The 15,962-nt window shown below is 44.8% G+C and overlaps 1 protein-coding gene across 1 annotated transcript in view; it reads left to right on the top strand.

Moving 5' to 3' along the window:
- The first annotated feature begins 13,419 nt into the window (after positions 1-13,419).
- MORC4 (MORC family CW-type zinc finger 4) overlaps positions 13,420-15,962 on the top strand; it is a 52,438-nt gene continuing 49,895 nt past the window's right edge. Inside the window, exons 1-2 of the mRNA XM_004710029.2 lie at positions 13,420-13,562; positions 13,687-13,759. Coding sequence (XP_004710086.1) covers positions 13,461-13,562; positions 13,687-13,759 — 175 coding nt within the window. The 5' untranslated portion in view covers positions 13,420-13,460. The remainder of the gene's footprint in view (positions 13,563-13,686; positions 13,760-15,962) is intronic.

The raw sequence follows: 15,962 nt of genomic DNA, 5'->3' as shown, positions 1-15,962 counted from the left end.
TACACAATTGATGTGTGTATGGACTGTGATCAGAGTTGTATGAGCCCCTAATAAAATTATTATAAAAATAAATAAATAAAAGTTCAGGAATGGATAATCATGCATTACCCAGTCCTTCTGGTTTCATTGCAAAGGAGGTTGTTCATGGAGGCAGTTACGTAACCAGATATTCCATATTTACCTCCTCTTCCTGACTGTCCTTCCTCCAGTGCTCTAGGCAAATAGAGCTTAATTGCTGTGTAATGGTTGACCTCCTATTGGCGGTTAAGAGCCCAGTTACTGCACAATGAAGTAGGTAGCAGAACAAATGTACCAAGCATGTTATCAGACTTAGTAATTGGGATATCCCATGAAACTATAACTCTAAACCTCCAAAGCAAAATACAGATTTCATGAGAAGTCTGGTTATACATAACGAGCCTTAGCACCTATTTGCTTTACTGTTGTTGATGATTATATAAATATATCTAGTACAAACCTCTGTAAGTTCAACTTTCTATAGGTGCATGAATAATGGACAACAATTTCAATCATCAGCCATCGTGGTAGCTTTGATTTGCACTTCTCCAATGGCTATGGGAATGTTTTCAGTTGCTTCAGATGCATGTAAAAGCTAGATAAATGAATAAGGAAGAAAAGAGAAGGATTGAAACATTGGAATGATGAGGCTGGCAAAGAATATTGAAAGTTCCATGGATGGCTAAAAGAGCCCCAATATGTCTGGTGTTTTAGAGCTTCAATTCTGAGCATTTGGCTTGCAGAAGACTGTGGTTCACAATGGGAGCCCTAAATTCATTTTTAGTCTCTACTCAGAACAGTGGTCACGACCCTTTCATATAGTTCCTCATGTTGCGGTGACCTCCCCAACCATAATATTATTTTTGTTGCTACTTCATCACTGTCATTTTGCTACTGTTATGAGTTGGGTGACCCCTGTGAAAAGGTCATTCGACCCCGAAAGGGGTTGCGACCCACAGGTTGAGAACTGCTGACTTAAAGCCAGTCTCCATTAAATTATTTCCATCCCCTGCCCAACCATGTAAAAAGCTTTCCTCTCAGGTAGAGTGTGTTTGCTACCACTCCTCGACCAGCCCAGGGATGGGCAGCCTTGAATTCAGGGATGTGTCTGGGTGCCCTCTTGATTGAACTTGGGTTAATAGAACCCCATGGTCATGAGCCAACATGGTCAGCAGGCCCTGAATCAATCTCGTAAGCTTTTCTCATATGATGCACACATCCCAATCAGGGTCCTTTTCCACTTCTGCAGTCCCGCCAGTGAAGAATTGATCTGCCACCAACCATGATTTTGTGACAGTTTCTTTTGCATTCCACGTCCTACTTCAGTAGCTGCATGACTGTGAATTTTTGAGTACAATTATGGCTGTCAGCTGATGGTCTCCCTCATGATGACGATTTATCTTTGTCTTGTCTTTGGTTGAAGACATTATAAATGGGTGCCTGTAAATTGTATTTTAATTGGGGGCCTCCCTTTTTCTGAAGGCACTTGGCATAAACAGAGCCAGGATGCTCTCTAGAAGTAAAGTTGGCAGGACTTCATCTCTCATCCTTTGGACATGTTATCAGGAGGGACCAGTCAATGAAGAAAGGCATCATGTTTGGTAAAGTAAAGGGCCGGGGAAAAGAGGAAGACCCTTAATATGCTGGATTGACAGTGGTTGGAACAAGGAGCTCAAACATAACAGTAATTATGAGGATGGCACAGGACTGGGCAGTGTTGCATTCTTTTTGTACAGAGGCTCATTATGAGTCAGGATCGAATCAAAGGCACCCAACAGCAAGAGTAACAACCATGGCTAATGTTACTGAGCATCTTTTGTGTGCTTTTGCCACATTTTATTTCTTTTTTATCTTCTGGGTAATAGAAAGTAGTAATCAGAGAACAGGCAGACCGAAAAATAATGTAAGGTCATGCAGTGCTATTATTGCACATAGCTAGGTCTATGGCTCTCAAACTTGAGCCTGTATCAGAATTCCCTGGAGTAGATCTTGCTGGGGTCAAAGAGTTTAACTCCTTCCCAGATGATACCTGTCTTGTTGGTCTGTGCTTGGAGAACTACTGCATGAGAGGTTGTGTTGAGTAGGTTTAAAGATCTGGAATCGCTGGTTCCTGGGGCACGAACTGCACCATGTGACCCCTAGGAGAATCCATTTCAATGAGGCCCCGTCCATGGCCAGAGTTCAGTGACCTGCTCCTGGGGTTTCCATAGTTGATGAAGAGCACAGATTATACCTGAGACCTGGCCAGGGTCTCAGTGTCTTCTGGGGTTGTCTAATGCCTGCTGAGATGCCTCCCTATCACTGACGAGGAGGGAACGAGGACCTTCATGACAGAATGTAGTCCAAGTCCGTGGCATCACTAGGGTTGGGGTCGTCCCCTCCTTCCTGCCATGCATGCACCTCCTTCCATAGAGACCCGATGGAATTGTTAGTGACATTTATTATGAATTTTAATCATCGAATAATATGTGCTAACTATAGTTACAAATGGCTTAAGTGGAAGATGTATTAGATAAATGAATCCTAGCAACACCAGTGTTTCATAAAAGCTTTCTGCATGAATGTAGGTGACACTGAGTCACTTGGTGGAAACCTGTTTTATTTCCCCCCTTTTCTTTCTGTTAACACTTCTTTCCTCTACAATTATTACTATAGGTGCACAAATATGAATTACTACAATACAATATTGGAGCCAAAACACCAGATAAGTGGACAAAATCAGGGCCTATGATAACACCCGAAGCAACAAAAAGCAGCAGTGCTTGCTTATAAGCTTTCCAGATGAAGCCACGTGATTCAAAGCCTCCTTGGGATTGGATCATCGTGACAGTTCTGACAGAAGTACACTCCCACTCACTGCCCTGGAGTCTATTGTGACTCATAATGACCCAGTAGGACACAGTGGAAACCCCCTACCCCCACCCCACCCCCGTGGGTGCGCAGGCAGTACATCTTTGGGGAGTGCAAAGCCTCATCTCCTTCCCGCAGAGAGAAGTGGTCTTGAACTTTGACCTGAAGGTTAGCACCCCAATGCAGCAGTCACTATGCCACCAGAGCTCCCTGCAGAGTGCATTAGAAGGTTCAAAACGCAAATTAGCATACTTAGAGTCTTATAGGTATAGTGAGTGATACATGAACTGGGTTTAATGACCACCACCTCCTCCCCAGGAAATGGTTTCTCCTAATAACAGATCCTCACTTTTAAGGAGAATTGTGGTTGTATTTCTTCCGAAACAGATCTGTTCATTTCTTTGGAAGTTTACGGTATATTGAATATTATTGCAAACACGATAATTCAAACACATCATTTATAATGCTAGTATTCTCTAGCAATTGCTCAACTGTCTGCTCCAGGTAGGGAGAAAGACCAGGCTTTCTACTCCTGTAAACAGTTCATCTCGGAAACCCACAAGAGCACCTCTATCTTCTCCTATAGGGTTTCTATGAGAGGGAATTGATTCGATGGCAGTGAGTTTGGTTTGGGGTGGCTCCAGCAAATATTTATAAAATATTTGGAAGTCTTAAAGAGGGCCACTATGAGCTGAGGGAGGGTTATATCTCTCTAGGACAGAGACATTTTTGCAGGAGATTTGCCCAATGCAGTACGTCATTTCATTTTCCTGCTGCCTCCATGGGCACCGATCATGGTTCCAAGTAAAATGAAATCCTTAACAACTTCCATCTTTGCTTAGTGGTGTTCTCATTAGCTGAGAAGTTCCGGTGGCATAGTCGGGTTGCTAACCCCAAGGCCAGCAGTTTGAAATCAACAGCCGCTTCTTGGGAGGAAAATGAGACTTTCTACTCCTGTAAAGAGTTCCAGTCTCAGAAACCCCAGAACTGACTCAATGGTCTGTTTGTGTGTGTGGGTGCATATTGAGGTATAATCCATACTGAAGCGTCAAGCCTTCTTCATTTCCTGCAAGCAAAGGTGTGCCATCTACATACCAGAATTTGTTCATTCGTCTTCCTTCGGTTCTGATGTGGTGTTCTTCCATGTAGTCCATTTTATTTTCTTGGAGTATTTTTGCTCAACATACAAATGGATTAAGTTTAACCAATGGATCCAATCGTGCCACAAACCTCTCCTGATTTTAACTTACACATTAGGTTCCTGTTCTGTTTAAAGGGCTGCCTCTTAGTCTATATACACGTTCCACAAGCCACGTTGAAGTGTTCTGAAATCCCACACTTAGCAATGTTACCCCTACTTTGTTATGATCCTCGTGGTTGAACACCTTTGCGCAGTCAATGAAACACATGTAAACATTTTTCTGTCTTTCTTTGCTTTTAGCCAAGATCCATCTGACATCTGCAAGGATACCTCTTGTTCCACGTCCTCTTCTGAATCCTGCTTGTGTTCCCTGTTAATATACTGCTGCAACTGTTTTTAAATGGTTTTCAGCCACATTTTACTTATGTGTGATAATTAATGATTCAAACCCCTGCCAAAAATGACAATGAGGTACAAAAGGCAACCAGAGACATATATAAACCATAGACAAGGGAATAGATTTGGGGCTTGCACTCATTTCTAGCCCCAATCTAAGAACAGTTTGTTCTTATGACACGACCCTGCGCCATGTTTGCACTCATGAAGAGATCACTGAAGATACAGTTACTATAGCAAAGTGTGGTGGTGAAGAAGGCAGAAAGTGCTTGGTTCTCAAAAACAATAGCAGCTAGGCTTTTATAGGCTTGTATTCAAGCAAGCAGCCAGCTAAGCAAGGCATCAACCAAGTGCACATGGAAGACACACTCCAGGCTTTGTGATACAAAAATTATAAACCATGAAATCCAAATCTGCAGGAGGGAATGGTATCAGAGCTTAAATTGTGAACAAGGTCACGGTGAGTCAGCATTGACTTGATGGTGGTGAGTTTGAATGGAATATTCAGAAGACTTTGGATGACAGTGGGAGCCCAAAATCCATTTGCAGGGTCTATACATGGATTAAGCCTCTGGTGAATCCCCTCTGACAATAGTTGAGAGATGTAAATGAATTTATTGCTTTATTCTTGATCAAGGTGTTTTCTCTGGTTTCTTTTAATATTGTTATTGGAGAAATATATATATGCTGCTTTTGATTTTTGGTGTGTTTTCCAATACATGAAGTCCAGGATAAGCAACTACATAGAGACAGAATATTAAAAACATTTCATTCCCCCAGATACCTGTGAGTGTGAACTAGAAAAGAAACTCTCAATGCAGAACATGGATGGAGCATTTCAGAGCCTCCTGTTTAACAGGAAGCTCAATTAAAATGCAGACAGTCCTCTGTACTCCAGAACCCAGTGTAGCAGTGTAGGGGGGTAAGGGGACTCAAGAGGCCCCAGGGAACAACCGTAGAAAGAGTAGGTGGGTGGGCCTGTGTCTGCAGGAAATGCAGGGGAAAGTGCTAGGGGACACAGATGAGAGGTGAGCGACAGGGCGGTGCATTCCCAGAAGGCAGGTGAGGTATCTCCACCCAGAGTTCCACGGCTCTCTATCCGGAGGGTAGTAGTGACAGCTGCAGTTTCCTACATCCTGGAATCCCATGTTGGAGATTACACCCAGGAGCTTCCTTCTTGACTCCACTGAGAGAAAACCAACTCTCCTGCTTGTAGGACTTCAAACTGCATGTCTGGGAGTGGGCTTCAGCACTACAGCATTGCATCTCAGCCTGAAGTCCCAGTGTGACTCCACACAGACCAGAGCGAAGGTTTCTGCAGCAGACTGGAGGACAGGCAGGACAGCATACACCCTTGGGCTCCACTTCCAGCCGAATGGCTGAAGGCCGCAAGGGGAGAATTGTGTCAGAAAGTGAATATTCACTTTTTCTCATCTGAGTCAGAACCAACTCCACACCAGAAGGGAAAATAGAGTATCTTAAATTAATTTTGCAAAAATTAGAATACAATAAAGATACCAAAGCAAGTAATATATTAAAGATATCAAATGATGCCATCAACATATATAAGGTGTTTTAAATATACATATGTATTTATGAAACATTTGGTTCCTTTAAAGAAAAAACAAAACCCATGATATTGAATCAGTTCTATAATTGCCACATTCTGCCGGATCACCTTTCGTGGGAATGGGCACAGATAGGGCTCTCTATTCAGTTGGCCAAGTAGCTCTCTTCTAAATTTCTTGGCATAGCTGAGTGAGCACCTTCCACATGGCATTTATAAAACCTTCGCCACTAGCATTCATTCTTGGAGACTTTTCCTCTAGTAAGAAAGTATGAATAGAGCAGCTTGGATTGCTTCCATCAGGGCCATTGGGTTGTGCGCATGTATTACCTCCTGAAGGGTTGATGCTGGCCAGTTCTTTTTGGTACAGAAACTCCATGTATTCCTTCCATCTCCTTTTGATGCTTCCTGCGCCATTCGACATTTTGCCCATAAAACCAATTACTGACTCATGGTGACCCTACAGGGTAGGTTCTAACAGCCCCCTGTGGGTTTCCAAGACTGTAACCCTTGACAGGCGCAGAAAGCCTCATTTTGCCCATAAGCTCACTCACCGCCGTGAGTTGAAGTCAACTCATAGTGACCATATAGGGCAAAGTAGAACTGCCCCTGTGAGTTTCGGAGACTGTAACTGTTTAAGGGAGTAGAAAGCCTCATCGTTTTAGAAAGCTGGCTGGTGGGTTTGAATCCCTCAATATCACAAGTGGAGGTTTTAATTTTTTCTTCAGTTTATTAAGCTTGAGAAATGGCGAGAGTGTTCTCACCTTTTGTGTCTCTTAAATCCAAGTTGTTGCACATCGCATTATAAATATTTACTTGGTCTTCTTGAGCTGCCTTTGAAATATTCTGTTCAACGTTCTTACATCTTCATTTCTTCCATTTGTGTGAGTTAGCTGCTCGTCATTCAAGAGCAAGTTTCAGTCTGTTCTCATATTCACTTTGGTCTTTTCTTTCTTTCTGGTCTTTTTAATGACCTTTTGCTTTCTTTACATGTGATGTTCTGGATGTCATCTCACAGCTCATCTGCTTGTCAGTTATTAATGTCCAAAAAAGTAAATCTATCCTTCAGATGCTCTCTAAATCCAGGTGAGATACACTCAGGGTTATATGTTAGCTCTTGTAGACTTGTTTTAATTTTCTTTAGCTTCAACTTAACATTGCATAGGAGCAATTGATGGTCTGTTCTGCAATTGATGGTTGGTTCCCCACCTTGTACTGACTGATGATATTGAGCTTCTCCATGTCTATTTCCACAGATGTAGTTTATGTGATTGGAAAAGGCATTTGCAGGTCACTCAATCGTTGGTTTAACAACATTCTATCATACGCTGCCAGCATGATTTCTATCACCAAGGCCATATTTTCCAAATAGCAATCCTTCTTTGTTTTCAGCTTTCTCATTCTAATCACCAGTATGCATCTTGATTGCATGTTGGTTCAATTTCAGATGGTAGAAGTTGTTCAAAACAAAAACAAAAAAATGCCCTTCAGTTTCTTTGCCATTGCCCTTAGGAGTTGGTGGGTAAATTTGAGTAATAGTTGTATTAACTGGTCCTCCTTATAGACACTGGCTGCAACAAAGGCTCAAACATAGCAAAGACTGTGAGGAGGCCACAGGAACAGGTGGTATTTCGTTTTGTTTTACACAGCTGCTATGGGGCTGAGCCGACTTGATGGCATCTAACAATGCTCACACGCTTAGCTTAAGAAAAAAGTGCTTTTGTTGTTTTAACGAATACCAGGTTACCTTTATGAAAAGTAAGACATTTCTGCCGAAACAACACACTGAGCAAGACTTTATCAATGGTCATTTGGGTGTCAATCTCTCTGATATTGTCACCTGTGGCCCCTCCCCAGCCCCCACCCCCACACACTAGTGACGCCCTGGCCCAAGGTGAGATCTTGTTGTACAGCACAGAGGGTGCTCCAGTTTGAAATAGCCTGAGGCAAGGAATGCTTGTTAAACTATATTGCAGGTCCCTGTGTCCATTTGTTCTGACCTGTAGGTGTGATAAGTGACCACAAATCTGCATTTCTAACGAGTTTCCAGTTTCCAGGAGCTAATGGTGGTTCTAAGTAAAAGGAATATAAAAAGCTCCTTCTGCTTTAATCAGAGACATTGACAACTGAGAGAAACAGACCAGGGAGAAGACGGAATACAATTTGGACTTGTTTCCAGAAAGGACTTTGGCTCCAAGCTAAAGCTTCAGAGTGCCTTATGTTTCTAGTGTTAAGGATTAATGAAAAAAAGGTCCAAATTGTATATAGCGTTATTTATTCTAAAATAATGTTGCTGTTTAGGTTCAACGATTTCAATGAAGGGAGAAGAAGGATGAGAACTAACATTTATTGAGCTCTATTACACTTTGTGCAGTTTGAGGGGGGAGAGGTGGCAAATTCAAGTGGATTGTATAAAAACCTATTTATTAAGTCTTACACAGGACAAATACAAGACAAAAATAAATCACCTTGATGAGCAGGAGGCTATAGTGGTGTGTAAGGATTCAAAATCACGCAGCTGCTTCAGTAATTCGTGTAACCAAAAGGAAATGGTTACAAAATTAAGAGTGGGGGAAATCAAGTTGCAGAAGGGACTACAGACGTGCGGAAAGAAACATGATGGGACTACATACATATTTGCAGATAAAAAGCTTTCAAGAGTGATTCAGGGCCCTCTGACCACTATGATTTGAGATAGGACTAAAATTTCCATCAAGGACATATCCAGCCAGGCAGGTTCCTCAGGACTATACTGCGTCTCCGGACTCATCAGGGGAGTGGTAGCGAACACATTCTGCCTGAAAGCAAACTTCTTTACATTGCTGACCAGTGATCAAAAGGAACTCAGAGGAGATTGAATCTATGAGTCAAATGGATTTAGGACTCCCACTCTAAACCTAGTGTACAGAATTTAAGCTGTCGTGCAGTGCTCAATTGTTTACATCTCTCTTGGTTCTCACACCAACCATGTGAAGGAGATATCAATTCCATTTTTTTTAAACGAGGAAACTAAAGCCCAGAAAGAGGATTGTGGGTAGCTTTAAATTCATAATTAGTTGCCCACACGATCAATGTTGTTAGTGTTGTCAGATGCCGTAGCATTGGTTCCGCTCAACCGAACACTGCTCAGTCCCGCACCATCCTCACAATTGTGCCCATGGTTCCACCTATTGTTGCAGCCACTGTGTCAATCCATCTGGTTAAGGGGTTTCTTTTACACTGACCCTCTACTTTGAGGCAATTGAAAATACCATGGCTTAGACCAGACACAGCTTAAATCTTTAAAGCTGTATCTTTGCTCTCTAACGTTTTAAAGAGTTCTTGTACAATAGATTTGCCTCATGCAATAAATATGTTCTTTGGTTTTTTTGACTGCTTCGTTTGTAACTTTTGGTTTTGGATCCAAGTAAAATGAAGTCTGCCATCTTCCACTTTTTCTCCATTTATCATGATGTCTTTTTTTCCCCCTTCAGTTGTGACTTAAACATGTTCTTGGAATTGATCAAGTCATTTAAAAACTCCCAACACAACAAGTCCAGAACCAGATGGTTTTGCCAGGGAATTCGACCAAACATTTAAAGAAGAGTTAACTCAAACTATCCTAAAATATAAAAAAGTACAGTAAACTCCCGAGTACATTTTATGAGTTGAGCATAACTGATACCCAAACCAAGCAAAGACATTGTGAGAATAGAAAATTATAGCCCAATATTCCTTAGGGAGGAGCCCTGGTGGCCTAGTGGTTACAGGCTGGGCTGCTAATCTAAAGGTCAGCAGTTGGAAACCACCAGCCGCTCTGTGGGAGAAAGATGGGGCTTTCTACTCCCATCAAGAGTTACAGTCTCTGAAACCCATAGAGCAGCCCCTACCTAGTTTGATGAAGTCATCTATGTGTGGCAGGCACCAAGACTTCATTTCTCTTTGTGTTTGAGTCACATTGATTGTATGCACTCCTGTGTACCATATTTTGCTTATTGGGATTGGAGGAAGACTCACTAACAATGTGTGATATGCAGATGACACAGCCTTGCTGGTTGGTAGGGTGAAGGACGTGTAGCACTTGCTAATGTAGATCAAGGACTGAAGCCTTCCATATGTACTGTAACTCAATGTAAAGAAAACCCAGATCCTTGCTTGCAACGGAACCAATAGAAAGCATCACGATAAACAAAAGAGAACGAAATTGTCAAGGCTTTAGTTCTGCTTGAATCCACTATCAGTGCTCATGGAAGGAGCAGTCAAGCGATCAAAGGATGCATTGCATCGGGCAAATCTATTGCACAAGGCCTCTTTCAAGTTTTGAAGAGCAAGGATTTCACTTGAGGACTAAGGTGCGCCTGACCCACACCAAAACTCACTGCCGTTGGGCTGATTCAGACCCAAGTGACGCTTTAAGAAGGCAGAACTGCCCCTGTGGGTTTCTGGAACTGCAACTCATTATGGGAATAGAAAGTCTCATGCAGAGTGGCAGGTAGTTTTTGGACTGCTGAGCCAACATGTAACATACTGCACCACACCTGACCGGAGCCATGGTGTTTTCAATCATCTCATATACACGTGAAAGCTGGACACGGAAGAAGAAGACTAGAGAAGAAGTGATGCATTTGAATCACGGTGTTGACAATGAATAGTGAAAGCATCATGGACTGCCGGAAGAAAAACCAATCCGTCTTGGAAAATGTACAATCAGAATGCTCCTTAGAAGCCAGGATGGTGAGACTTCATCTCACATACATTGGACTGCTTTTTTTTTTAAATCATTTTATTAGGGGCTCGTACAAATTCTTATCACAATCCATGCATACGTCCATTGTGTCAAGCACACTTGTATATTTGTTGCCATCATCATTCTCAAAACATTTGCCTTCTACTTGAGTCCTTAATATCGGCTCCTCATTTTCCCCCTCCCTCATGAATCCCCTCCCTCATGAATCCTTCATAATTCATAAATTATTATTATTTTGTCATGTCTTACATTGTCCGACGTCTCCCCTTGCCCACTTCTCTGTTGTCTAGCCCCCAGGGAGGAGGTTATATGTCAATCTTTGTAATCGGTTGCCCTTTTCCACCCCACCCTCCCTCCACTCTCCAGGCATCGCCACTCTCACCACTGGTCCTGAAGGGGTCATCTGCCCTGGATTCCCTGTGTTTCCAGTTGCTATCTGTACCAATGTACGTCCTCTGGTCTAGCCGGATTTGTAAGGCAGAATTGGGATCATGATAGTGGGGGGAAGGAAGCATTTAACAACTAGAGGAAAGTTATTACTAGGAGAGATCATTCCTTAAAGAAGGACATCAAGCTCGCTGAAGTAGTCAGCGAAAAAGAGGAAGACCCTTGACAAGCTGGAGTGATACTGACGCTGCCATAATGGGCTCAGGCATGACAGTGACTGTGAGGACTGTGCAGGACCAGGCAGAGTTTCGTTCGGTTTTACATAGGGTCACTATGAGTCTGAAATGACTCACAGACGGCTGACCAGAACAATAACAACACGTGAGGAGGTGTGAGGCAACATTGTTTATGTTGTCCAAAAGATTAAAAGAAAACGAACCTAAACAAAACCCAGGAAAAAACCCAAATGGGCATAGGGAAGTAAGTGGTCAAATACATGTTGGTTCATGTAAAAAAGGGAATGTTATATTTTTTTATTAAAAATACTTTTTCTATAACCATGTATGCTAGAGTACAATACATAGGAAATGCAAATAAGATTAGAAAATGGGGGGTGGAATTCATGATCCCAGACCCAGAGGTATCGTCAAGGTATATATATTGTGTTTTTCTGAGTGTGTGTACAGATGCCTTTATAGATGAATACTTGTATATATAAAGCAGACCAGAGAAGAATTGTTGCATTTGAATAATTGTGTTGGAGAACTGAAAGCACAAACTCACTGCCACCAAGTTGATGCCAAGTCATAACGACTCTTTATATGGGTTTTGAGGCTGTAAATCTTTACAGGAGCAGACAGCCCCATCTTTCTCTTGCAGAATGGCTTGGGGAGGGGGTTGAACCACAGACCTTGCTGTTAGCCATCTATTGCTTGCTTGGACTTGTTGGAGAAGAATATTGAAAGGACCACCAACTGTCAAAAGAATGAACAAGTCTGTCTTGGAATGAGCACTACTGGAAGTTCCCTTACAAGCAAAGATGGTGAAGACTTCCTGTGGCCTACTTTGGACACGGGCTCAGGAGAAACCAGTCTCTGGAAAAGAACACCATGCTTGGTAAACCAGAGGGTCGGTGAATAGCAGAGGAAGGGTCTCACGGAGCTAGATTGACGGATTGGCTGCAACAATGGGCTCCAACATTGGCACGATTGTGGAGACGAGGCAGAACCTAGCCTGGCAGCACCCACCCATCTAAACAGAAATAAAAGATCATGGAAATCGCCGTAAGCTTTCGGAAGTCATCCTATATGTATCCTCCTCTAACCAATGACAATGGTATTACATTTCACACACTCCACGGGTGTGCAAACGGTGAAGTTCTCCACTACTATCCAGTCGTTAGAATACACCCAGTGATGCCTCTGAAGACAGGCCTGGTGTTTCCGAAGCCTACAGCCACGATAACCCCGTGGAGCAAGCTCCGCTCTGCACATGAGTCGCCACGAGCTAGAAGAATTGACTGGATGGCAACAGACCATAGCAATATCTCACGCTCGTTCCCGCCCCCCATGATTTGCTCAGGAATACTAGTCCATTTCAATAAGGACTCACCTGCAAGCCTAGCTTTTTTCAAAAACTGTACAGCACTTTATTTTGCCAAGACTCCATCATTCAGCCAAATCGCTTATCTTGGAGTAGCTAAGTGGATGCTAGTTTCACCTTTTATGAAACACCTTCTCGGGCTAAAACAGCTAGAAGGCTTTGGGGATGGTTTTCCAATGGGCTCTTAGAAACTTCTGGGTGTCTGAGTAGTCAGAGTAGATTCCCATCATTCGTATCCACTATCTTCGCAGATAGTAACGACTATCGTGTTTCCGACTTGAAAGACTGGTCTTATCCTGCCCGTCAGTCATAAGTGGCCTAGCTAGGACTCGGGTTTTAAAATCCCAATGCCCTCCTCCGGCTCTTGCCTCCTTCCCGCTTCCCCCCTCGCGGTCCCCCCACCCTCCCCCTTTCCCGCTCGGAGGCCTGGCCTATGGCAAACGCCAAGAATTAATTAGGGGCGGGGATTAAGGAGCGACTGTCAGGAGGTCGCCATATTCCTGTACAGCAGCGAGGCAGCTCCAGCAATCGGTGGGTCGGGCGAGGTGCTGACAGGGCGGGCCCGCTCGCTCCGCTCGGCTGCCTTCCCCCCTCCTGCTGGAGACAGGTGGCTGGAGCACGCCCCGCCCCCGCCAGCTGCGGGGAGGAGCCAGGGAGGGAGGGCCCCACCCCGCCCCAGACGCCCGCGGCCAGCTGCGAGTGCGAGTTGGCGAGGGCGGACGGCGGAGCGCCGAGTTCGGCGCTGGCACACGAGTACCGTGGCAGCCAAGAAAATGCTTATGTGCCGGGGGGCCCCCGTGAGCAATCACGTGCAGGGCCCTGGGCTCCCCCGGCTGGGCGGCAGCTTGCAGGCCTTAGGGATCCGCTTGAGCGCGGTAGGTCCGGGCTGAGGGGGGCGGACGAACACGCGCGGGTCCCGCCGGGGCTGCGAGGGGCGCACAGGGAGGGTCCGGCGGGCCCGAGGCCTTCACGTGGGATGGGACCTTCTCGCCCCCCCAGATGAGCCCCCGTTACCTCCAGAGTAACTCCAGCAGCCACACGCGACCCTTCAGTGCCATCGCGGAACTGCTAGGTGAGTGCCAGCGTAAGTAGGGGGGGGGGGCACACCGGGGGCGCCGGGCAGAAGAGGGGTGGACTCCGTCGCCTGGAGGGACGTTCAGGGGGGCGGTTGGTGTCAAAGCTAAGGGAGCAAGGTGTCAGCAAAGTTCGGTCAAGTGGCCAGCGGTGGTTCCCTGGGGCTCGTGATGTGCAGGCGCTTGAGGAGAGCTTGGTGAATAACCCGGAGGCGATGCATAAAATAACGGGCCCGAGGCAGCTCGGCGCCGTGGCGACTGGCACGCGCCTGATTGTGGTGGGGGTGGGGTAGGACGTAGAGGAAAGGTCGGGGGAAACGGAGTTCTGCAACTGCGGGGACGAAAAAAGTCTAGGAATGATGGGACAGCTCATCAGAGATGACACGAGTGCATTTGGCTCCCGGCGATGGCCGAGGGCTGCGTCCGTGGTCCACGAGCGCCCTCACACCGCTGGAATGAGTCCTGAGGACTTCACCTCGCGCGCCTCCGCCCGCCTGGGGTTGGCTCTTAAAGAGTTGGGTTTGGGGTTTTTTTTGGCGGCGGGGGGACGGAGGGGAGGGCTTCTGGCCCCCAGGTCGCCAGCTTTTGCAGCAGTATGTTTAAACACTGCGTGGAAAGCCACGACGATAAAGCAGTCTGAGCCAAATGCTGCAGCAGCATAGAGAGCACAATGTAAAACCACGCTTCAGGTCCATTCCGACTCATCAGGAGCACACTTCAATTAGGGAAAGAAAGGAGAGCGTCCTGGGGCCAAGTAGCGCAGAACAAAAAAATTTTTTAATCAGTTTATTGGGGGTTCATACAACTCTTATCACAATCCATACATACAGCCTTCGTAGCAAGCACGATGTACATTTGTTGCCATCATCCTCAAAACACTTGCGTTCTACTTAAACCTTTGGTATCAGCTTCTCAGAGAACAAAATCTTAAAAAGGGTTTCAGAGTCCCGCCCAGGAGCCCCAATCCGGACTTAAAGGACTGAAAGCAATCGCTGTGAGAGTTCCCTGGGAGTTGTTTGGAACCTGAAGCTGGTGGGCTAGCAGCAGGGGATGGATGACCCCAGAGGCATTTGGAAGAGTGATAGAGAACTATGATGATTGTCTGTCTCAAACACATGATGCTTTCTGACCACTGTTGCCATTAATTAGAAAAAAAATCAACTAATGATTAGAAAAACCAACTTATATGGACCCCATGTAGGGCATTGGACTGCGATCCACAAGGTCCACAGTTTGAATCTACCATCCGCTCTACCGGAGGAAGAAGTGGCTTTCTATTCTTGTAAAAAGTTTTTCTCCGAAACTCACAAGGGCAGGGACTGCCCGTATGATCACTGTGAGTTCACATTGACTCAATGGCACCGAGTTTAGTTTGGTTTGGTAGGGCTTTCAAGACTGTAAATCTGCACTGATTGTTTCCCCACCAGGTGGGGTTGAACTGCTGACCTTGTGGTTAGCAGCCCAATGCCTGATTCACAAGAGCCCCAGGGCTCCTTGCTAAATGGCAGGTGCGACAAATAAGGTAGCTTTTTTTTTAATGCACAGAACAGGGATTTTAACTTTTTTTTGGGGGGGGGGTGCGCAAAGAGGGAAAAGTCACAATTACAGAGTGAGCTTTGAGAGACAGAGCTGTGATGTGCTCTTAGAATTGCATGTGCAAAAGCATATGTACCTATACTGTACTGTGCACACTGTAATTTTTAGGTGAGTTAAAGGGCTTTCAGTTCAGTAGTTTGCATATATATGCTTTATGTCTTCGGGATACATTTTTTAAAAACCCTCAGCCCTAGCCTGAGATGTTCAATATCACTGTGTGTGTTTCTGTGATACACATGCATACAGACCCACAGAATTTAAAACCCAAGTCACCATGTTTTAGTGTGATCTTAATACTAGAGGAACGGAGCAAAGTGTTTTCTGTTTACTTTAACCTTCAATGGTTTTTCTGCCCCATTACTTTCCCAGGCAATCGATTCATTTCTCACTGCCATCGAGTCAGTGCTGACCCCTAGAGACCCTTGTGGGTTTTCCGAGACTGTAACTATTTATGAGAGTAGAAAGCCCAGTCTTTCTCCCTTGGAGCTTCCCAGGGTTCCTAACTGCCAATCATGTGGCTTGTAACCATTACACCACCAGCGCTCCCTAATCTATTCATTTAGTAAATACTCATTGGTCACCCATTGTGTGCAAACCACAATAATC

The sequence above is a fragment of the Echinops telfairi genome, unplaced genomic scaffold, assembly GCF_000313985.2.
Source record: "Echinops telfairi isolate 266 unplaced genomic scaffold, ASM31398v2 ScPeMD7_7427;HRSCAF=8465, whole genome shotgun sequence".
Lineage (NCBI taxonomy): Eukaryota > Metazoa > Chordata > Mammalia > Afrosoricida > Tenrecidae > Echinops > Echinops telfairi.
This window is presented reverse-complemented; position numbering and strand designations above follow the sequence as displayed.